The sequence below is a fragment of the Grosmannia clavigera genome (genome assembly GCF_000143105.1).
Source record: "Grosmannia clavigera kw1407 unplaced genomic scaffold GCSC_97, whole genome shotgun sequence".
Classification (NCBI taxonomy): Eukaryota; Fungi; Ascomycota; class Sordariomycetes; order Ophiostomatales; family Ophiostomataceae; genus Leptographium; species Leptographium clavigerum.
The window spans coordinates 2140869-2164499 of NW_014040560.1; the positions used below are offsets into that span (position 1 = coordinate 2140869).

General features: G+C 46.3%; 8 protein-coding genes across 8 annotated transcripts; 2 read left to right on the top strand and 6 right to left on the bottom strand.

The window, feature by feature from the left end:
- Positions 1 to 67: 67 nt before the first annotated feature.
- CMQ_4836 (cytochrome p450 monooxygenase) lies at positions 68 to 1424 on the bottom strand (the record flags this gene model as incomplete). The annotated part of the gene is made up of 4 exons (XM_014312992.1): positions 68 to 504; positions 566 to 1150; positions 1208 to 1276; positions 1340 to 1424. 4 exons carry the CDS (start codon positions 1422 to 1424, stop codon positions 68 to 70), a joined length of 1176 nt encoding a protein of 391 aa, XP_014168467.1.
- A 967-nt stretch (positions 1425 to 2391) lies between these two features.
- On the top strand, positions 2392 to 4337 carry CMQ_4458 (homocysteine synthase; the record flags this gene model as incomplete). The annotated part of the gene is made up of 6 exons (XM_014312614.1): positions 2392 to 2529; positions 2800 to 3162; positions 3267 to 3690; positions 3813 to 3864; positions 4030 to 4123; positions 4206 to 4337. 6 exons carry the CDS (start codon positions 2392 to 2394, stop codon positions 4335 to 4337), a joined length of 1203 nt encoding a protein of 400 aa, XP_014168089.1.
- Positions 4338 to 6893: 2556 nt separating this feature from the next.
- On the bottom strand, positions 6894 to 8371 carry CMQ_4620 (cytochrome p450 monooxygenase; the record flags this gene model as incomplete). The annotated part of the gene is made up of 3 exons (XM_014312776.1): positions 6894 to 7048; positions 7119 to 7834; positions 7896 to 8371. 3 exons carry the CDS (start codon positions 8369 to 8371, stop codon positions 6894 to 6896), a joined length of 1347 nt encoding a protein of 448 aa, XP_014168251.1.
- Positions 8372 to 8852: 481 nt separating this feature from the next.
- CMQ_4827 (1-aminocyclopropane-1-carboxylate oxidase) lies at positions 8853 to 10100 on the bottom strand (the record flags this gene model as incomplete). Its single annotated transcript, XM_014312983.1, has 2 exons — positions 8853 to 9533; positions 9930 to 10100. 2 exons carry the CDS (start codon positions 10098 to 10100, stop codon positions 8853 to 8855), a joined length of 852 nt encoding a protein of 283 aa, XP_014168458.1.
- Positions 10101 to 10516: 416 nt separating this feature from the next.
- On the bottom strand, positions 10517 to 12169 carry CMQ_4817 (oxoglutarate/iron-dependent oxygenase; the record flags this gene model as incomplete). The annotated part of the gene is made up of 2 exons (XM_014312973.1): positions 10517 to 10703; positions 10758 to 12169. 2 exons carry the CDS (start codon positions 12167 to 12169, stop codon positions 10517 to 10519), a joined length of 1599 nt encoding a protein of 532 aa, XP_014168448.1.
- A 1403-nt stretch (positions 12170 to 13572) lies between these two features.
- CMQ_4686 (nonribosomal peptide synthetase 11) lies at positions 13573 to 13902 on the bottom strand (the record flags this gene model as incomplete). The annotated part of the gene is made up of 1 exon (XM_014312842.1): positions 13573 to 13902. The coding sequence occupies one exon, from the start codon at positions 13900 to 13902 to the stop codon at positions 13573 to 13575; it is 330 nt and encodes a 109-aa protein (XP_014168317.1).
- Positions 13903 to 16063: 2161 nt separating this feature from the next.
- On the top strand, positions 16064 to 16810 carry CMQ_4750 (methyltransferase type 11 domain containing protein; the record flags this gene model as incomplete). Its single annotated transcript, XM_014312906.1, has 3 exons — positions 16064 to 16459; positions 16523 to 16613; positions 16680 to 16810. The coding sequence occupies 3 exons, from the start codon at positions 16064 to 16066 to the stop codon at positions 16808 to 16810; spliced, it is 618 nt and encodes a 205-aa protein (XP_014168381.1).
- Positions 16811 to 17872: 1062 nt separating this feature from the next.
- Positions 17873 to 21623, bottom strand: CMQ_4844 (ABC multidrug transporter mdr1; the record flags this gene model as incomplete). The annotated part of the gene is made up of 5 exons (XM_014313000.1): positions 17873 to 19184; positions 19249 to 19629; positions 19691 to 20126; positions 21025 to 21292; positions 21351 to 21623. The coding sequence occupies 5 exons, from the start codon at positions 21621 to 21623 to the stop codon at positions 17873 to 17875; spliced, it is 2670 nt and encodes an 889-aa protein (XP_014168475.1).
- Positions 21624 to 23631: the final 2008 nt, after the last annotated feature.

A 23631-nucleotide genomic window follows, 5' to 3' on the forward strand; every position in this document is an offset into this window, starting at 1 on the left:
ATCTCACAGCCCACCTCCCCTATCCGATTTAACACCCATAGCCGTATCCGCTTACTCTAACAATCGTTCACCTCCGCTTGAACATGATACGCCCTGTAGGGTTAGGCAAATTCTGTGTCTCAAAAATCAGGCTGGGCGGGCGCTCAGTCTGCCCATCAGGGAACCTAAAATCGTAATGTGTCAGGAGATAAACCATGATAGCCTTGATCTCAGCCGAGGCGAAAAAGCGACCTGGGCATGCGTGTCGACCGTAGCCAAAGGCCATGCTAGACGGGTGAGCGGCGGCGTATGTAACGGACGGCTCCGCCTTGTTGCCTTTCTCGGTCTGGGCTGCCTCTTTGGCTGTTATCTCATCGAACCGGAAACCGTTGAAACGGTCTGGCTCGGGAAACATTTCAGGATCCATCGAGATTGCATGAGCTGGAATGCCAATAGTGGTGTGAGCAGGGATCTTCAAACCGTCCGACAGAGTGTAATCGTTGGCGATGACTCTCTCAAATGTGACTGTTAATTGTCAGCATGTATGCACTGCGGTTGGTTGAGGGACCTTCAAAATGAAACGTACCCAACAGTAGGGGATTGAATCTCTGGCTCTCCTTCATGATGCTGTCCAGTTTTGTCAGGCCTTGGAAGCCTTGTCGGCTAAGAAGGCCGTTAGTATCTACATTTTCCTCAATCTCCCGCCGAAGTGGCTCGATGTACTCCGGCATATCGCAGAGATCGTAAAGAAGTTGTGTCGGAGCTGCGGCGCTTGTGTGAATAGCCGCAAAGCTGACTTTAAGAAGAATTCCTGCCAAGAAAGTTGGATCTTTCTCGTCGCCCTTGGCATCCTCGGCCATCCAGTACAGCAGATCTGGGGCTACTGTGCCCGACGCCTGGCGCTCACGCAGAAGAGGAATGGCGGCTTTCTCTGCGGCTGCATAGTGGTTCTTGATGTTCCGAATAGCTGGTATCCAAGGAGCAACAAAGCGCTTCATAAACTCGGGGTAACTCTTCAGGGCCTGGGCTCCGATGAAACCATCCGTTGCAAAGTCAATAGATGATTGGATCCACTCCTTGTTATGACTGAGAGTTGTGCCGCCAAACATGCGACTTGAGACGCGGGCCACAATTTGGGTGATGCGGTCTACCACGTCCACTTCGGTCCAGTCTGTAAGAGCATTGTTAGTGTGTGGACGGATGAGTAAATATGACGATTGCTTCATACCATCGCAGGGGGGGAATGAATCTTCAAAGGCGTCTTTGATCTCCTCTTGAATGTGTTCCATGACAGTCCCTGGCGTAACCGTTAGCATCGCGAACTAATTATATGAAAAGGAACAATTCTCTTTAGTCTTACACAAGTTTCGGTTCAATTGACCTCGGACAACTCGTGGGTGAAGTGTGGAACGACTGCCCATGGTGGTGTACTTCCCCTCGAACATCTACATCGGATATCAGTCGGTGGCCTAACCGCAATGCTGAAAAAGTACTGACCTCAATGAACGTGGCCACAAAGTCGACTTCCAGGACTGGCGCGGATTTCAAACATTCAAGATACTTGACGGGGAGCATCAGTCGCTCCCCGAGTTTGCTGGGCACATAATAAAGACCACGGTTGGACTAACAATCACAATGTCAGCGTCACCACACACTAACTAAAAAGCCATTGAAGACATATAACTGAGTCTTGGATTGAATTCACTTTCTTGTAGCCTTCCACTAGCATGCTCTTGCTGTCGTGGACGAACCGTTCACGGTTTCGTTTAATCGAAGCATCATCGTCTCCCCCCACAAACGGAATACCCTGGATATACTTCTGTTTGGCGCTCGGAATGCATAACAGTAGAATTGCACATACACCTGCAAGGACAATCCAGGTTGAACCTTTTGCATCCCGACAGTGCACTTTTGCCAAGGCAGTTGTCTGGGCGAAGTAATCCAGAAATTAGTCCGAAGGCCTAAAGAGAGACATGCTGGAAAATGATGTTTATGCGTAATTGGCTGACAGACCTAAGTTTCCAACATCTTTTAGAGCTCCATACTTGCCTCATTGCTGATAACAGACCAGGATCCCTACAGCCGTACCATCATAAGAACATTCGGGTCTATCCAAAAAAGGCATACCCCGAAGCAAGGGTACAACACCAACGCAAACTTCCCGATTCACTCAACGAAGAACAATCTATTGGTCGGGTAGATGGCTTACTATCACATGTTTCATTGGCCGTACCAAAATCTCTGGATGAGGCGAATGGGGCCAATTTCCACACGTGAACGTGAGAGCCTTGGAATGATGCGAGGCTATTAAGTAAAAGTATCGCTGACGTAGAATTCGATTAGTATCCGAATTCCAATTACGCATCGGTATCTGTTTGCCTTGAGTGTACCATCAATAAACCCCCTTTCACAATGGCAGACGCGTTTGCTCCCTTCAGGGTGGATGTTGACTTAGAAGCCGAGCGGGCGTTTGATACTCGACAGATCCACGCAGGTGCAAAGCCTAACCCCGCCACAAAAGCAAGGGCTGTGCCTATTTACGCGACAGCAGTAAGGCGGCTTCATAAGTGTCCATTTACGTGGGATTAGACCCGAAGGCTAATAGATCTGGTTGTGCAGTCATATGTCTTCACCGACAGCGAACATGCTCGGCGTGTGTGTAGCAATGAGGAGGCGGGATACGTCTACTCCCGGATAGCAAATGTATGTCTATGGCCGAAGATTTCGCTAGCCTCAAAACCCATATCATCATTACCCAAGTAAAGATGAATGGGACATGATTGTCACTTGCGGCTCTAACCACGCTTGGAAACCCGACAGCCTACAGTAGAAGTGTTTGAGAAGAGAGTCGCTGCTTTGGAAGGCGGAACCGCCGCGGTAGCATGTGCTTCTGGCCAGTCGGCAGTCTTTCAAGCAATAATCTTGTGTCTAGCTCATACTGGGGATAACATCGTTGCATCAACCGCTCTCTACGGTGGTAGCTACAGCATGTTCAAGACGCTTCTACCTCGTATAGGGGTGACTGTTAAATGGGTGACTAGTGACAACGCTAAGGATTACCGGCCGCTCATTGACGATCGGACGAAGCTAGTCTTTGTAGAGACAGTGGGCAACCCACGTATCAGTATCCCGGATCTCCAGGCAATTGCCGATATCGCACATGAGTACTCGGTTCCCCTTATAGTATGTCCGCCCCGCCCCCTCCCTTAATATGGAAGGCACATGGATCTTTCGCTCTCGTATCCTCCCTTTCTTAGTTTTGTTTTCTCACGCCATGCATTGTATAGGTTGACAACACCTTTGGAGCAGGGGGGTTTTGGTGCCCCGTGATCTCTTTCGGTGCTGACATTGTCGTCCATTCTGCAACCAAGTGGTTGGGCGGCCACGGCACAACCGTCGGAGGCGTCATTGTAGACTCGGGATGCTTCGATTGGAACAAAGCCGGGGATCGGTTCCCGCATCTCACCCAGCTCAGCGATGGACCCATGCCATTTTCATATGCAGCTAATTTTGGCCGAGTGGCCTTTGCCATGGCCCTGCGGCTCGAAATTGTTATGGAGGTAGGGAGCGTGTTGAACCCCTTCGCTGCACAACAGATTCTCCTCGGCATGGAAACCCTGAGCCTCCGTTGTGATCGGATAGCCTCCAACGCGTTGAAGATTGCCACATTTTTTTCCAAACACCCACAGACCAATTGGATCAGTTATCCTGGTGAGTAAATATCCAAGCCCCGAGTTCGGGACCCCTCTTTTCTATGTATCATGGCTAGAGTTGAAGTGCTGGGTGACAGCGAAGAACAAGACAGCTGACTCTTTTTCGCCACGACAACTTAGGATTGCCGACGGACAAGTACCATTATAGAGGAAAGAAGTATCTTCGTCGTGGGTACGGGGGTGTGTTGTCCTTTGGAGTGAAGGGTGGCACGATGGGCAGTAAGGCGTTTGTTGATGCTCTCCGCCTTGTTTCAAATATGACAAAGTACGCGCATTCTCATGGTGGCAGCCTACAGTTACAGATTACATTACACTAACACGAGGTCGGGAACTATAGCGTCGGAGACTGCAAAACCATGGCGACACATCCTTGGAGCTCGACGCACGCCATCATGACCGAGGAAGATCGGACAAATGCAGGGATCACCGAAGTGAGTATCTCTTAATACCATGCAACCTCGCATGAGTACTTCATTTTTTAGAGATAACACTAAATCGATTGCGTGGTGATAGGATCTCATCCGTCTTTCTGTGGGAACAGAAGACGTAGAAGATATTATCAAGGACATTACCCGGGGGCTACAGGCTATTACACGCAGTGAGAAGATAACGAATGGACAAGGACACGCAGAGAGTGACAATTAGAGACTATTGCTACGGATATGCACTTGCTCGCAGGATAGGCCAGACTCTGTAGATAAGACATAGCTTAAAGAGCTATAACCAAGATTAAAGACGGGAGAAACTTATAAACAAGGGACTAAAGCTCTCCACCAATGATGAAAGCCTTAGAGTACTACTATACGAAGGTCCCTACCAAAAGTTTAAGCTTACCGCTTTTCCATAGCTGCGGCAGTATACAGTAACTAGTATAATGCATACGGAGAAAGCGTTAGCGACTGTATGCTAAACCTTAATAGACTAGCTTACTAATGTACGCCGCTAATTTATATTGCTATAGGGTACTTAGCATTTATAATACCACGCTAATTCGCTAGTAATAATACAGTATTAATAAAATATAAACACTATACCTACCTGCCTATTTTGCTAAAAGCGGTAAGCCTATACTTTTAGTAAGGGCCTTCGTAGTATTATACTAGTACTAGTACAGAGGTCGCTACCAAAAGTCCTTTCTGACCGCCTTAGACCCACAAATCTAAATAATGCCGGCAGAATTATTTGTTTACTTTTCCGTGCCGCTGCTGCCGTCGCGCCTTTTGTTTTTTCTTTATATCTAATTCATTATACCTTTATACAATATTGCTACCCGGGCGCAGGCCCTTAGCTTAAAGCTATTCGGTGCTACGAATAATTAAATTAAAGCCTTTACTAGTATTTCTGCACGGCAGGTACATTTACTTCTTAATAAAGCTATTAACCGTAGCTTTAATATTAATGCACGCTTGCCGGTTATACTTAATATCTACGTTGTAGACGGTAACTAAACCGGCCGCCCTTAAAAGCAAGAACTAGTTAAAGAAGAGGTTTTTATAAAGGTGTGCACCGACCGCTATAGACGAGAAAAAACAACTGCTTATTTAGCATATAAAATTAGTAGCGTTTTAATAATAATAGTTTAGCGTACTCTTTAAAACGTTAGGATAAAGAAGATAAAACTAATATAAAAGCCTAAATTAACAAAGTTAATAAAATAAGAGCGGTTAGCTTAGTGCTTACGCTATAAACACTAAATATTAAATAATTAAAAAAAGTAATATAGTTTAATAAAACGTTTATTCTTTTTTACTATAAACGAAAGAGCTATAAAGTTTAAAAAGCTTTAAATAAAAGGTTTTTATAATCTTATATTTAAGAAAGGTAGAAAGAATACTTTAAATTTATATTTTAAGAATACTTTATATATAATAATAAAAGACTATTTTATATTTAACATTTTAAGACTATAAAAAGCGTATAAAGTTAAAAAAAGAGTTAGCGTTATAAAATTAGTAAATAAAACTATAACTTTATAAAGTATAAGAGCTTAAGACTAATGTTTATTATATTAGGCTATAAGATCTACTAAGATAAAAGCTATAATAAAAGTTTATAAAGTAAATAAGCAAAGCTACTTATAAAAGCAGATTATTATTTTAAAGCTAATACCTTTTACTTATAAGTATAGTATAAACTTCTTAGTTTAAAAAAACTAAGCTTTAGCTTATATATATACTTTATAAGCAGTTGTATACAACTATATAATCGTTTAAAGGCTATTTTAGTGCCTAAATTTACTAGATTCAAATAATTAAGCTATACTAAATACACTTAAAAAGGCAAACTACTAAGTTCAGCGTGCCTTTATTAAAGGTATAAGCAAAGGCAGACTAGTAGCGTGCGTAGGCAGACTTAAAATAAGACTGTATTTAGGAGTGGATTAAAAGGATACTATAGCATATTTAGCAGGTAATCGCTTTAGGTAGTAGTAATGAATATAGGGAGGGACGAAAGGATGCACTAAAAAGGAGACGGAATGTAATTTGAAAATAGATTTCTTAATTAGGCTTAGTGCAAATAGTAGGGCTAAAGGCGGTTAGAAAGGACTTTTAGTAGCGACCTTTGTACTAGTAGTATTTAAGTATTAAAGTATTATTTAAACTATTTATTTTTAGTTATATTTAATTATTATAATTACTTTATGTAAAGGTTACAGGAGGCTATACGTAGCGGTTATATAACGTAATGCACTGTAAGGAGCAGGAGGCTAAATAGGGTAAGTTGTAAGCAAATCTGTGTATTGTACTAAGGAAGAAATAGATATATCGCAACCCTTCTAGGGATATCCGTTTTAATACTAGTGTTAGGCCCTACTTATTACCATTCTAACCAATCACAGTGCCGTATGGCTAAGTAGGGTAGAAGGTCTACAGCGTGGCGAATTCCCGTACTTAGCACTTTACTTTATTTTTTATTTTATTTTTTTTTTAACTTTATTAGTAATATATGCTTATATGTATATATATTTATATAAAGTAGCATTAGTAATATTAGTAATAGTACTACTAGTATACTAGTACTAGTACTAGTACTAGTGTATAACTACTAAGGTAGTACTTATACTACTTTATACTACTCTAGTACTAGTACGGGTAAATAACTAGTATACTGGTTTGCCAACCCTGGAAACGTTAATCGGGCAGTCCTAAAATGCATTCAAGCTAAGTTTCTTTCGCGAAAACAAAGCTCATAAGTGTGATCTTAGGCAGCCATAACCTCGACAAAGCGATTAAGATCCCGATCGTTGCTGTAGTCATCACACAACTTAATATCGTACTCTCGAAGAATGTGAACTAAGACAACCTTGAGTTCCGCAGAGGCGAAGAAGCGTCCAGGACAGGCGTGCCGGCCATGACCTAACCAAGAACAAGTAAATACATGGTTAGATTCAGGCCAATAAATATGGGGACAGTATTGGTTACTCACCAAAGCTCAACGCATCTTCGTTGACAGTAGCAAATTGATACTTCTCCTCTCCTTCGGCCTCTCTCAATTTGTAGAACCTGAGTCCATCAAATTCATCTGGGTTATCCCAGATCAAGGAATCCCTGCTCACACATGCAGGCGAGGCGGCGAGTGATGTACCCTTCGGAATCACCAGACCATTGGGCAGCGTAAGGGACTTGAGTGCCTTGCGATTGACCGAAACCATGGATGGGGGGCTCATCCGCTGCACTTCGCGAAGGAAGCTGTCCATCTTCTTGAGCCGGAAAAGATCCTGTTTAGTTATGGGCCCTTCATCTGAAAGGACATTGTCCATCTCTTCACGTAGAATATAAATATATTCTGGGCGTCGTGCTAGGTCGAAGATGGTGTGGGCCAGTTGTCCTCCCGTCGTGTGGATTGCTGCGACATTCATGACAATATGCTCATTGGCTTGGAATGGCAAGTCCCCGCCACGGCCATTCGAGTTGTCAATGAGCCATTGAATCATGTCAGCTGGTTTCTTGGTATCCGAGCCCGCCTGCAGTCGGGTTGTGATGATCGGGTTCAGCATCTCGCCCACTCTGCGTCGATAGTAGCGAACTCTCTTGGTTTGAGGTACAATCCACTGCATAATAGGCCAAGACCACGAGGGATACTCCCACATCATGGCTGCGCCAACAAATGAGTCTATCGTTGAGTTGATGGCCATCTGAATCCTGTATTCTATTAGGACGAATCCTATGATGAGAGAGGTAGTTGGGTGTGAAGGGAACTTACCACTCCTCATTCCGCGATAGTGGCAAGCCTACAAAGACCCGGCCAGAGACCAGGGCTATAGTGCGTGTAGACATGCCGTAAATAGGTGCTCTAACCCATCCTTCCGGGTCCGATGCGTGCGTAGACATGAAGTCTTTTAAAGCGTACTCAACCTCCTCTTGTATAACGGGAATAAGATTACCGATGCCTTTAGTCAGATCAAATTTGACTGAGTGAATCATGGCAGAACTATTAGATGCCACCGAGGTGTATTGACCAAGGTAGCGATCGTACATCTCGTGGCGGAAGCTGATGGCCTCCTCGGGAAAGCTTTTCAAGTCATCAAGAAGGTGACCTGGTACGATAACCATTGGCTTATTAGATGTAGGAATTTTGAATAAACGATCACGGTACTTATGCGGGGACTCGTTAGATAATGCTGCATTCACGAGGTTTGCTGCGATTTGGACGGGTTTAAGGATTGTATGAAGTGGCATACCTCGTCATAGCCCTTCTTCATAATGTCCAGCATATCACCAGAATCATTTGTAAGAAGTGGAGCATCCAGCGTCGCTTCTTTCCTGGTGAAAAGCCATATGGCCAAGAGGGCAAGCAGCGAGGTAATGCTTGCAGTTGGGATTAAATTTGGCCCTGGGAGTGAAAAATAATAATCCATAGTGGGCAACATAACCTGAATCTGCTACCAATGCAAGTTAAACCCAATTGACAGTATGGATGCAGCTTTATACCAATAACCATTTCTTGCGCGCTTACGGAGTACACATCTTTAAGTTTCGGTGTGCTTCTCGCACACATTTTACTATAAACGGACAAGTCCGGAGTATGCCGAGCAATACATGCCGAATCGGGCTAACCCGTAACAACCATGGAGTTGAATTTAGTCGGATGCAAAAGAAGCACAATGGCCCATGGAGACGATTAAAGAGTCTAGAATAGATACACAAAAACCATATGGGATTAAACCTCCTTCTCGTCCCAGAGATCGTCCAGGCCTAAGCGTCCAGTCAAAGCAAGGTTGCTGGCCTGGGAGTCCAAATCTTCAGTAAATAGCCTGTTCTTCATGTTGTGCCAATCAACACTACGCCACTTCTTTCCCTCACGGTCTATAAAAACCGTGTCTGTGTCCGGCCTCATAAGGTAGACGACCGTCATCTTGGACTTCCCCTTCTCAGCAGGGTGCGGAATGACACGGTGGAGCGATGATCGGAGGGCCTTGTTAGACAGGAACTCAACCGAATCTCCAATATTGCACACAGTATGGCCGGGCTTTGGTGGAATAAACACCCATGCCTTCCTTTCCGGGTGGTAGACTTGGAGTCCACCGACTTCGGAGAAGACCATAGAGAGACTCCCAATATCAGTGTGCGATACATGGCCAACCTCTTCTGCAGCTGGATTGTAAGGCAGGTATTTCAGCAATCCCAGGGCAGTAGGAGAGGCATGGTCCTGGTGATGGTGTCGGGCGAGGTTATCCTTGGCATCAAGTTCGAGAGACCGAGATAGACTGTCAAGGAGAACCCTTCCAATATCGCCGAGACTTTTGTTAGTGGCTTCGAATAGCTCACGTCTCTCTTGAAAGGCCTTAGGCAGGTTGACAGGCTTGTCTCGGGCGGCATTTCGAAGGGCATGCTCAAAAATCTATAGTAGAAGAGATGGATATTAGTTGATCAAGTTTAACATATTTCTTTCCTTGTATAAGGAGAAATGTGACATAAATAATAGAAAAAAAAAATAAACATTCAGATAGCAATTAATGATCACTAACCAAGAATCCTTCGAATCCATCGACTTTACCAGCAACTAAGCTAGTCTGGATGCTAGCAGGCTTGTAACTAGAATGGATATCAGAATCTGTCACTATCATCATACTAGAGTGGCAATGTTATACCCGCCTACAATTTCTTCTCCGGACACATAATCTTTGTTAGCTTCCCAAGTAGACTTTTCCTCTTACGGCAGGTTGTAGAATTGATGGGCAGCAGACGTAACTAAGTTAATTTGCTTGGCGACTTCTCGAGATAGGTGGTCTCGCACGTCGAGATAGAAGAAGCCTAAATCTTTGCAGGCACGGAAAAGTTCGGCACTTGCCTCGGCATCGCAATTTATAATCTTCGTAATTAAGATTGTGTTAAGCCCGGCATCTTCAACTCCCGCGGCCAATTGTTTAGCAACGCAGTTGTCATCGTGCTCCGCATGAGGTGCCATTTTAAGTAATTATTAGGGAAGAAAATATGGTCTAGATGGGATGCAAATCAAACAATGATAGGTGTACTAGTACCTTATGAATTAGATTGATTCCCGCTAGATATAACATTGTTTCTTACATGCTTGCACTCCATGGTGCTTTTATCATAATCATCCGTCTCGTTCCAAAATGTGACAGCTGACGTACGATTGCTACTCGACTAGGAAATTTCTAAGAGGTAATGCCTCTTACGACATGAATACCGAGAGGACTTCAATATGTTGGATAGAGGTATATTGGTATGATATCTGCAGTGGTAGAATCTACCCGAACTCGTGAGATTTCGTTGAAATTTTATTGTTTATATGCGGTCTTAGACGATGTTCATTTATGTATCTACACGCGGATAAAAATTTTCTTTGTAAAAGAGAAACATCTATATGAAGGACTCCGAACCAGGGAGGATAGTAATGCGGATTCCCTTTGTCCCATCCTTTGGTGTCGGAACAAATCGATCGTAGTGAATCTTAACATCGTCCTTGGTTGTGTTGAAAAGACGGAGGCTTGAGCCTATGCGACGAATAAGCAAGCCAAATGCTAAATAGAGCTTAGCATACGCAAGACTAATTTGCATGTTAGTAAGATTGTGTCTGATCAGGCCTTATTGATTGACTTACTTGATACTAATGCACTGCCGACTACTACGTGAGAAAGACAAGAGATATTTGTTAAGATTATGATGACGTTGACCATTGCTATCAAGCCATCGTTCTGGACAGAAGTCGTCGGGGTTCGGAAAGAGATCCGGATGGTTGTGAATAAGTGCAGCCGTCATTCCAACAGGTGTTCCGGGTGGTATCTCAACCACACGCACGCCACCGTTCCCCGTTTTGCTCGAGTCTGCATTAGTCTTGACGAAAAAGGGACCATCGGGGTTGATTCTCTGGAGACGTGTGCTGACTCTATAGGAGAGCCGGAGTCCCTCGCAGATAACAGCACTAAGGTATGGCAGTTGTTCTAAGTTGCTGTAGGGGACTCTCTCTTTGGGGTCTGGGATGGCCGCAAAAAGTTCATTCTGTAGATTTCTTAGAATCCTTGGGTCGTTTAGGACATAGAACAGAATTGCTGAAAGAGACCAGGCGGTTGTTTCAGTCCTAGCACCAATGACAATTTGGCCCTCCTGCCAAAGCCGCTCCAGTCGTTTCTCTCGCTCAGGTAAATCACCCGTAAGAAGCTTATGAAATATTGTCCTACCAGTTCCACGATCAACTTTGTCTTCAGCCACGCTAAGTTGGACCTGTCGAATCTGGCGCCGGATATCCTCTTGGAATTGGACATAGACAGCCGCTTCTGGATTAATCCAAGTGACAATTGACTGGGGAATCTGGTTCATCAATGTAATGAGCCACGGGAATTGCTTAAACCATGGGCCCATGTCGGTACCAGCGATGATGGCTCGGTGGAAATTTGGCTCAAATGTTGGCGCCCCCAGGAAATCATAGCTCTTGTCAAAGGCGTACTCGGTAACAACATCTGTCGTTATGCAGCTAAAAGCCATGGTCATGGCCACAGGGTTTCCCGAGCCCGTGTGCGCCTGGAGCTGAGAAATAAGCTTCTCAATGGCGTTGTGGATAATGGGCTCGAGTTTGGTGACAGACGCCTTGGAGAAGAAGCGATTGAGAGAGCCACGCCTGAGACGATGAAGATCGTGCCCGGGTGTACCGAAGACACTGTCTGGGATACCGAATTGAGCACTGAAGTAGGCGTATTTGTCTCGCCTCTTGCCTCCACCGGCATAGAGGTCATTGATGAAGGAGGGCTCGTTGACATGGAGCTTATTAGGGCTGATCCTAACAATCGGGCCGTACTTCTCGTGCATTTTCCCAATTTTAAAGGTGTACCGCCCTCGTTTAAGGCCATCGTAATAAAACTCGTACCACAGCGTCAGTGCGGCAATCTTTGGTCCTGGAAACTTAGCTAGAGGGTAGAAGTATAGTCGGTAGATTGCAAGAACAACAATGTAGAATCCAAAAGCAGCAGTTGCTATCGTCATTGGCCATTTAGCCAGCAAATGTAGAGGACCTTCCATTTTGTTGTCGGTTACTTGGCATTGGATCTGTAACACTGGAGTGAGATGGTTGGTATTCAACCCTTTATTACTACATGTAGTCATAATGGCCCTAGAATCTTCAGGGCTCCATTTTTAGTATTATTAATGTCTACACACCGGCGACTAAGCCTAGTTGAGGCAATGCCGGTAGCTAAATGCTCGGAAGTAACATGTTAAAACGATACCCGGAACCCGGAACCCGGAACCCTGTGCCAATATCTAGGCCCGACAAGCGGTATCTCACAAGGCATAGGTTGAATTTTAGGCATTTATTTTCTTTGCTTCAAATAGTTCATTCAATTCTCACTTTCTGTTCAAAAGGCGTGATAATATATTCGTAATTCACTAATAATGTGTAGAAAAGCACATGTTCGTTTAGTAATGCGATTATTTTAGTTTTTGCAAGACAGCCCACCATTCATCTCGTTGATGCGTGTGCCTCGATCAGCTTTAACCAGCTGTCCCAGTATATCCATGAAAGTCTTACCCATTTCCTGCACACCATCCCGACTGTATCTACCACCATCGTATCTCAAACGAATGTTCAATACGTCCCCTCTCTGGATTAGACCAAGCCAGATGGGAGCAGTGGGTTTCTGAACCTCATGTATATCCCAGAGCCCAGAATTGACAGGCATGTCCAGCAAGACAACGACCTGTGAATCAAACCAGTAAGCATCGTCTCTAGAGTTCTTTGGAACATGCCTCTTTATGTCCGGGTACGTCCACTGATAATCGTTAACGCGAAGGAATGTCCTTTGCAACGATGTCATTGCCTCCGGCATAGTCCAGTCATCCTTTATTTGCAGCAGCAGTGGGCAACGTCCGTTGAGAGAACCGACCACATTCTCAACCGATGGATGGCCAATATTGCGCCCAGAAACACTGATCTTCATCCCCACAGTATTGGAACCAGTGTATTGAACTAGTGTGAGTGCCCAGGCGGTATATATCACGGCGGCGGAAGAAACGCGATTTTCGGCAGAAAAGGAATCCAATAGGGATTTTCGTACATGGGCGTCGCTCCCCCACGTGTCCCACGGTTTAGTGCTTGGATTTGAAGGAGGCGGTAGTTGAATATGCCGCAACTTAGACCATATTGTCGTATAGTCACTCCAGAAAGAGTCGATGGCGTCATGTTGACGATCATATTCCCGGGAGAGATGCTGGGCTATTCCGGTGTAGCTTGGGGCTGGAGAGAGTGTAGAAGACTGTCCGTTGATGATGGCTTCCATCTCATCTAAGACAATTCCAAATGACTATGCGTCAGTGTAAATATGGTGAGCAGCCCAATTCATTTGAATTGCGTAGCCAGGAGCATCGATTATCCAAAAAATAGGTTTCAGGATAGGCAGAGAGGGTTCTCGAGAACGAAGCATAGTCTACAAGGACTCCCTCTCGCGCCTAGACACTGACTCCATATCTGTTTCGTCCAGGACTTCAAAGCTTTTCCAAATGAAGTCAGGCTTTGCATGTACTGTTTGAGTTTTGGCGTCCAGGTCAAATGTCGATCGATATATGTCGTGACGATAGAACAAGGTTTCCCACACCTCGTGCAATTGATCGGCCATGATGGTGCCGTTGACATTGCTTCTTGTTAGACCATAAAAGCTGTAGTTCCTCGAAGGGTCCTCCTTGGTCTTACTCAGCATCTCTAGTTGGTAAGGTGTAAGCGGCGCGGTGAGATGTTCTTTAGCCACGACCGAGTCCATTTCCGGGGTAATAATCGTAGACAGGGATCGAGAGATTGCCATAGGTGTATCAAGATTAAAGATCTTAGACAAATCTATATTTAGTCCATCGCGGCGGAGACGAGATTGCAACTTGACCGCGGTAAGCGAGTGGCCGCCCAGCTGGCTAAAAGACGCCGACGGGGGTATCTCGCCAACTGGACTGTCGAATACCGAGGCAAAAGCCTCTAGTACAGCATCCAACGCTGCAGATGACTCGACGTCGGACGATTTCTAATGCTCCAGCTGATCTTTCATTCGAGCCTTGGCCAAGACTTGCAAATTCTTTAAGTCGACTTTGCCATTGGACGTTAGGGGAAACTCGTTGGTTGTAAAGAGAAGATCTGGCACAATGAACGCGTCGCACCTCTTAATTAGATGCTTGCGAAGTACCCCTACGGGTATATTGTCTGGAGTTAAAAACCCAACGAGCTTTTTCTCAAACATGAAGGCTGCCGCTTGGTGGACACCTGGGAAGCTTCGTAGGGCCGGTTCCACCTCTGCTTCCAGGTTGATTAGAAACCCGCGGTTCTTTACCACGCGATCAACACGAGCCATGAAATGCAGCCCCTCCTTGTTACGTCGAGCGAGGTTACCAGTTCGATAATGGCGGATTCCATCCCTGACGAAAAACTTCTGCTGCGTTAAAGGCTCGTTGTTGAGGTACCTAATAGCAAGACACGGTCTACGGATGCAGATCTCTCCTTGGTCAACTTCGGCCTCGAGGTTCTCGTTAAGCAGAATTATCTCTACCTTAGAGATTAAGTGACCCAGAACAATCGGGGCACCGGGAGACATCTCGCTTGTAGACACTGCCGTGGTGCATTCGGTAGGTCTATAGCAATTGTAGAGCTTCCTCGACTTTGCCGTCTAGAGTCTGACCAAGGTCTCGGTTGGGGCCTCTCCCCCCATGTAGATGCTGTGTACTTTATCAAATTCCGGCGTGGGATCCAGGCTGGCTAGCATGGATGGCGTGACTATCAGCGTGCTGCAAGATGAAGCGACATTGATTACTTCCGATGGTTGGGTCAATGCAAGAGTTCCACCGTGGCAGATCGTGGAGAAGATGACCCCTGCACATCCTGTTTGTCCCATGTCGTTAGTAAAATGCCCTTAAGATAATAGCGATGGTATTAATCATAGCAATGGGAAATTTAAAGTGGTTGTCGCAACGCACCGTCAAATGCGACCGAGAAAAAAAGTAACACCTTCTTGCCGGGTCTTCCTTTCATAGCACCGGGAAAATCCTGCTGCACCAGATGTGCTGCGCTGCCATGGGGAACCATCACGCCCTTTGGTTTTCCGGTGGTCCCCGATGTGAAAAGGATGTAGATTAGATCACAATACTTCAGACTTTGTCGAATATCACCGAATAGGCTAATCGGTTCATCGCCGACTCTGAGATGTTCCTGGCTTAGAATATCGGGAACGCGAACGATCTCATATCCCGGTAGGGTGGCATCTACGGTGGTAAAGACTAGATGCGATCCAATCGATTCCAGAGTCGATATAATCCGGGTGGAACTCCAGGCATTGACATCGATGGGACAATAGGCTGCTCCTAAGCGTAGAATTCCTAGCACCGCGGCGAGCATCTCCAAACTCATATTTGTTACTAGAGGGATACGATCGCGGGGCTTGAAGCCTCGCTTGTGTAGCTCCAAAGCCACTCGTACAGAGGCATCGTATAATTCGCCGTATGACATGCTTCGCGCACGTAGCTCCGCCGCGACGGTGTGTGGATTGGCTTGTGCATTCTGATCAAATAGGTCGAGAACGCTTGTTCTGAGTTGGCCCTTTCCGCCCATTCTCGGCGTCAGCGTCACGAAGCCCAGCCAGAGAATTGGCCGTCATTGTTGCGATTGAAGGTGGTTGAGTTCCCGTGTCCACGACATGAGCATAGTGGGCTTCAAGATCATCGTACAGTTGATCATATGTGAAGAATCCGTCTGCTGGTATGGAGTAGTATGATCCGACTTTTCTCAGGTGCGGAGTCTCCCTAATCTGTCCAATGCCGAGGGTCTTTGGTTGATGCATGGGAGCAGCAACCAACAAAACGCGGCGTCACTGTCTGTTGAAAGTGGTAGCAACCATCTAGTAAATTCAACGACCAAGAAAATCGTATTGCCTTACGAAAAGGAAAATGACTACAGAATTTGTCGTGGAGGTTGCCAATGGATCAGACCCTACGTTCCGATCCTACAAGGGCAACCAGGCTAGTGAATACAACGAAGGTCGCCCTGCCTACGCACAGGAACTGTACCGAGACATACTGAAGTACCACGATAATGCTGGACTGCGTGGCATTGTTGTCGATGTTGGTTGTGGTCCTGGGAGAGCGACACGCGAAATTGGACGTTTCTTCGACCAGGCAATCGGCATCGACCCTAGTGAAAATATGATTGAGACGGCCCGGAGGGTCGGTGGCACGACACAGGCCAATAAACCAATCAAGTATCACGTCTCTGCTGCTGAGAAGATAGCAAGCCTCGATGACGTGCCCCTTGGCGATATCGATCTCATTACAGCAGCGACAGCCGTGAGTGCTTTCCATTGCCAAAGTCTTTTACCTTGTATTAACTTTCTCCACTAGGCCCACTAGTTTGACATGTCAGAATTCTGGGACCAAGCTGCCCAGCTCCTCAGGCCTAGTGGCACGGTCGCTCTGTGGACGACAGGTTGCTTTTATGCGCGTGAGTGACCCAGATGGCCAGACATTGAGCAGAATCGGTTGTGTTAATGCAGAATAACATCTACAGATCCTTTGTCCGAGAATGCAGCGGAGCTAAACCGTATCATGCGCCGATTGGAGTGCGATGAGCTCGCTCGCTTCGAAGTTGCGCGCAACATCCTCTCCCGCACACTCTACTATGATTTGACACTCCCTTAGCAACTCAGCCAACCACACCCTGCTTTTAAGGAAGTTGAATATGTGCGCCATGAATGGGACCGAGATGGCGTTTTATCTAATGGTGATGACTTCTATGGAGGCTCTCTGGTTATATCATTGGAAACGTTGGAGAGAGGTTATGACACCTCCAGTACTGTTATACGGTGGCGAGAGGCAAACCCGAAGCTCGCCTATGGACCCAACGACTGCGTCAAGAGAACAATTTCGCAGCTCCGCGAGGCAGCTGGGCCCGAGGCAAAAGGCACAATTCGGGGAAATACATCAACTGCGCTGCTTTTCTTCAAGCACCGTTGATGACACTCAGTATTAAAATTGAGTATCGAGAAGATAGATAATTTCATGAAGAAATACCACAATTAGCATTCATACAAGACGCCTATTGCACGCCTTGTGTAATCACAAAACGCAACTAACAACATTATACAATTATAATCATCACCCCCTCAATTTTTTTTCCCTCTCTATCAAAGTGTAAAACACAAGATCCCAGGCTTTACTAATGCACCTAAATCAACATGCCAGCGAACTCGAGATTATAGGGCTGTGTCAAAGGTTTAAAGCCGTGCCAGCTCGTTGTATTTTTGTCCAGCTTTAATCAGTTCTTTGTGTGTACCTTGCTTACATATCCGGCCACTCTCGAGAACTACAAAAAAGTTAGTCTAGCCAAGAAAGAAAGAATCGAAGACATAGCTTACCATAAATCCAGTCCGCGTGCTCAACCGTACTAATTCTGTGCGCTACGGCGATGGTTGTTCTACTACTAGCCGCCGCATCTAAGGCTTCTTGGACAACCTTCTTAGACTCGGAATCCAGGGCCGAAGTTGCCTCGTCGAGAAGTAGAACTCGGGGGTTCTGAATCAATGCCCGTGCAATGGTGATTCTTTGCCTTTGTCCACCAGATAACATTGCACCTCAAGCCCCGACCATTGTATTTAGCCCGTCTCTGGAGATAAAGCGGCAGGCGGTCAGCTTGATTTCGATAGAATTCTAATGTGCTGTGAAATAACGAACAGAAACATAAATAAAAAATGAAAATGAAACTTACGGCAGAGAAGATATGAAATCCAAAATATTGGCATCTTTGCAGGCTTGCATAACGGCCTCTTCGCTGAAGTTCTCGTCCTCCACGCCAAAGATAATGTTGTCGCGTATCGTGCCGTCAAAAAGAGTCGCCGATTGACTCACAAGAGCTAGCTGTCGGCGATAGTTTCTCAAGTTCCGATCCTTGATGTTCTGAGATCCGAAAAACACCTGGCCATCGTCCGGGTCGAAGAAACGCTCAAGAAGCGATATAATTGTGCTTTTGCCGCTGCCGCTGGATCCGACTAAGGCGATATACTTACCAGATAGGATTGTAATATTAATATCGTCGAGTACCATGTGTTCGGGACGACTGGGGTACCGGAAAGACACATTTTTAAGCTCGATTGTCCCATCTGTATTGTCAAACGAGGACCCTCCGTCTTCTCGTACATCAATGTTGACCGGTTCACAGAACAGAGCCTGCATACGCTCAGCCGAGTCCCTCGCCTTCCCGATATCCGGTGCAAACGAGAAGATGGCTCCCGCTGAGAAGGATCCAGCTATGATGGCTGTGTAGCAGACGAAGAACTGGAACATGGTGTACCCTTCCGTTGTCACTAGCCGACTACCATACCAAAATGTCAACGAGACACACAAGAAGTTCAACGACTGCGATGCTGCATAAAGTAGCGAAGATTGGCTGACCAATAGCAGAGATTTCTTCCGCTGCATTTCAAGAAGTCGATGGTAGGTCTTTTGTATGGTTCTTTCCAACGTAAGTGCTGCAACAGTGCGGATGTTGGAACCATACTCGCATGCATAGATGGCAGACGATTCGTAGACCTGGCGAGAGTGGCCCTCGAGCATGGCGACACATTTCAAGCGAATGATACCACATGCAATCTGGATTGGGGTTGTCGTCGCGCAGACAAGAGCAAGCTTCCATCCGATGGCTGTCGAGAGGGCGAATCCTGCAACCAGAACCGTCAGAACTACAAGGAGTGTCCCGAGAACTGCACCTGATAGGCCCTGGAGACTGGAGGCGCTTGTCGAGAGAATGCTGGTGAGAGCGGCAGTAGAGTGGTCGTTGCGGGAAAATGTGCCAATGTCGTGGTGCAGTACTGTATCAAGCCCCTTGACACGAGCAATGTGTGTAAGTCGTTGCGAGTAATACGCTAGACAAACGCCTTGCCCTAGCCACCCGCCAACGGTGGTGAAGCCAATCATAAAGTACATCCAACTCCAAAAATCAACCTCTTCACGCACATTTTTATGCTCGGATGGATTTTGAGACAGGGCGGCGATGATCTTGGCGAGGAAAACGGATTGTCTACACCCAGTGTCAGCATCTCATCTTGGGTAAGGATTCGGGCGTGGTGCTGGTCCCAACATACGCTGGATGACTCGCCCCGGCAACGATGGAAAACAAGGCGCCCAGAAGAATCAACGTCCGGCCCTTAGGGTTGAGACCGAAAACAAAGAGAGCCAAGCTCCAGATAGAACTCGCAGTAGTCTTTTCTTCAAGTATTGTGGCGGTAGACCCAGTAGACTGTTTGATCAATTCGGAGTGCCTGGGAGACACATCCTTGTCCACTCCTTCTTGTAGTGGGACATCAACTTCGGTTCTGTTCCTTCCTGGGTCTTGAACACTCTGATGTTGGATCAGTTTGGAATAGATGCCGTCGTACTCCATGAGGGTTGTGTGTAAGCCTTGTTCAACGATGCGGCCCTCGGACATGACAAGAATGTTATCTGCTCGAGTGATGGTCGACAGTCTGTTCGACATTAGATTCGACCTCTTCTAATATTGCAGTATTTTGATGATTGTGTTCTTACCTGTGGGCAATCGAAATCGTCGTTCGTCCTTTAGATGCATTCTCTAGAGCTCTTTGAACGCGACGCTCCGCATTTGCATCTAGCGCGGAGGTTGCCTCGTCTAAAAGCAATATCCTCGGATCGCCTATGACGGCTCTTGCAATAGCAATCCTTTGCTTCTGGCCACCAGATATGAGAGATCCAGAGTCTCCCACGTTTGTTGAAAACCCCTCGGGCAAAGCCATGATAAAGTCGTAGGCGTCGGCAAGTCTTGCTGCATCTTCCACCAACTTCTGTGTTGCAGCGTCATCGAGGTTCTCATGAGCCGATCCGACAAGGCCAAAGCGAATGTTTTCATAAACGGAAGTTGAAAAGAGAGTCGGATCTTGCTCAACAAGGCCAATTTTCTGTCTTAGCCATGAGACGTCCTGTGTAGAAATATCGACACCATCCAGAACTTGTCGCCGATTAGTCAAAGTGCTCCCAAAAATGCTGTGCTCCTTTAGGGAATGGATACATACATATCTTGCCACTCACTGGGTTATAGAACCTCTGTAAGAGACTCACAATGGTACTTTTACCGCAGCCAGAAGGGCCCACAATGGCAGTCATCTTTCCTAGGGGGAAGTAATGGCTGAAATCTTTCAATACCGGAGCTTCCGGGCGTAATGGGTATACATGGCTAACATTTCGTAGCTCAATGGCCCCTACTACTGGCTCTTTATTGCTTCCTGTGGACAAACTCGGGTCGATAGGCGAGTGACGACAGCATGTCTGCGAAATCTTGTCGGTTGCCGCGATTCCATTCACGAATGCTTGAGTATGAGGGCTTATGTTACCCAATGCAAATGCTCCGGCGAGATTGGCGAACAGAATGGTGAGGATGGCAGAAAGCGACACCCTTCCCTGTATGAGAAAGTGAGAGCCCTGCCAAAAGACCAATCCGTAGCTCCAGAATATAATGCCGTTCAATGCTGCAATCATGCAAGCCAACGCAAGACCACTTTTGGTGCCAGCCTCGCGGGCCTTGGCCACGTGCTCTTCGTAGCGGCCCACCAAGGGCTGTTGCATCCCAAACGCCGTGACCGTACGGACAGATCGAATAGTTTCCTCTACTATGCTGGCTCCCAAAGCATACGCCCGGAGCGATCGCGCCGTGTACTTAACCATGAAGGATGCCCCAACACTCATGGATATGACCATCAACACCTGAGCTGGAAACAGCACCAGAGTCAATACCCAGCTTTTGATGAAGCTGATAACCAAGGCCGACACGAATGTTGCTATAGCCGAGAGTGTAGCCGACGCTTTTCCTGTGATGGCATCCTAGATGGTATTGATGTCCGTTGTCAAACGCGTGTTGACTTCGCCGATGGCAAGACCGTCAAAGTAAGCAATATTTTGACGCAGGACAGCAGCCAAATATTTCTCCCGGACGCGTTGAGCAATTCGGTCTCCCGCCATGGTGAAACCAACCGTCGCAAAGTATATGGCAGAAAACTCCACGATTGCCAGGTAGACGTAGAGAAGACTGATGTTAGCGACTTCATCGCTAAACTTGTCAAGCGTCGTGTGCCCCATGAAAAAGCCGCGAAAGGACTGTCCCATGTTTCCCAATAGAAGCTGCCTTACCCGTTAGTCTATGTCATCCAAATATTAATCAGTACCCCTATCACTTTACCATTGCAAAGGGGGTTGCTGCACCTCCTATTATGGCCGCAACGGCGCTCGATCCCAGCACAAGTCCATCGATAGTGCTAGTGCAACTCAATAGAAAGCGGACGGAGCCCTGCCAGGTCACAGGACCGGTGATTTGATCTTTCAATACATCCTCGTGGTTTGGCGTCAGTGCCATCACCCCTTCCTCAATTGATTTCTCCTCGGACGCAGCATCAACGTTGTTAAACCTGGTAGAATCGTGCGACTCGCTCTGGTCGGATGCGTCGACAGCCATCCTTCTCGGCAGATGCTGACACCAAGCTACCAATTGTTCAATAATGGAAATTATTAGGCTGGTACAAAACTCCTCGAAATGTATGGTATATTAAGAAGCTTGTGTACGGATTTGATAGTAAGGGAGCGGCTCAATTGATGACAAAGATGGACATCGCAATCAGCCATTTAGGGAAAGTTCCGATATGATACATCGCACAGTGAGTTGGCTTCAAGAGATTCTTTCCACTGCCACCAAGGCCTTGTTATTCATGCCCCATGATAGATGTGCCACTCGTGAATTCATAGGTTCTTTTTCGAGGCAGGCCCATACAAAGAACTCGTGACTGTAGGATGGGTTTCCCCATGATGATGGCATCCAGTCGACATTCAATGTAGCCGGTGATGGACAGAGTACATACAAACAGCACCTAGTCGGTACTAGTATACTTCTCCGTAAACCGAACAATCAATGCAGGTTTCCACCACATGACGTGCAAATGGCTTGTTCCCTCCCAGTCCAGTTTTTTGTCCACAAGCTCCAGGTCATACTTCCAGAGCATCTTTGCAAGGATCAGGTTCATTTCCATGTAAGCGAAACTATAATCATAGATAGTTAGTCACCTACAAGTCTTAGCCTCTTTTTGTAAGCTTCCTCCGAACTCACTTCTAGCCCAGGCAGCCTCGTAGTCCAACAGAGAATGGCTGACTAGCCTCTCGCACGTCGGTGGAATTAGGGTCCAGCCAACGCTCGGGTTTAAATGTATTCGGATCAGAAAAGTACTCATCGCTGTGTGTCAACGTCCAAGCGTGCGTAAAAACTTCGGCCTGTAGTGATTTCATTAGAGAGAGATTTACGTGTAAAAATCTTGTTAGATATGTACTTACACCGGCAGGAACATATACGTCTCCCACCTTCATGCCAGTGGATACGCGAGGGAAGCCTCCGGACCCTAGAGCATATATCCTCAACCCTTCATTGATGACAGCCTAGAGATAGGGAAGCTGACGAGCTGCGGTAGCATTGATGTCCTTGTAGTTGGAAAATCTGTCCCTTATTTCTTCCTGGAGTCTTTCTAGACAAGCCGGGTTCTGTAGAAGGTAGTAGGTGGCTGCCGCGAGGAAGGTTGCAGTAGTCTCGCCCCCAGCAATTCTAGATGTACCGCATTCAATCAGTACGTCGTATTCTTTTTTCCAAAAGTCCATACAACCTTCAGACACTTACGTCAACGTAGACACATGGGCTGCCATCTCCTCCTTGCTTACAAGGCCTTAGTAATAGTTCTTAACGACGGTAGACAAGAAGTCGTTTTGGGTGACCTTCTTAGCAAGGCGTCTACTACTAAGTCAACATAAATTTCAGATATGCATATACTACGTAGATCAACATACTCTTCCACCTTTCTACGGCTATACTGTAAATTCTAATTTTGCACTGCCAACGTCGAAGGAAATAGAAGTCGTGCTAGTATAGCAACACATGGAAGGCGGCGCAGATTGTCAATCAGGGTAATGAAGTAGAGGTGATCTACGACAATTTCCGACCATGAGTGCGGCTTTCCTAAAATGCCAAACGGTGAATATCCCATCTAGTCGTAGAGATAAATCAAGAAACCAACGACACTAAGATGGGGGCCTTACCAGCTTCTAGGCTGTGGAAAGATTTACCGAAAGCCATGTCGCCCAATGAATCAAAAGCCACCATTTCGTACCACTTTGTCATATTGAGACCCTCTGGCTGTATACCATCAGATCCCAGACACTCGATGAATTGATCCACTGCCTTCGTCACGATTCCCTCTTGTTCCGTCAGGGTTCTGGTAGAGAAAGCAGCAGAAAGCATTTTACGCATCTGGCCATGTTTCTTAGGATCACGTTCACTCCCGATACATAGGGACTGAAATCCTGCTCCATAAATGTCGTAAAATTCGCTCTTGATCGGTGTCGGGACGCCGTTTGCGCGGTGACCATAAATGTCCTTCCATGACTCGACAGAAGCAAACGAGACCTCATTAGGAGAAACTCGTACA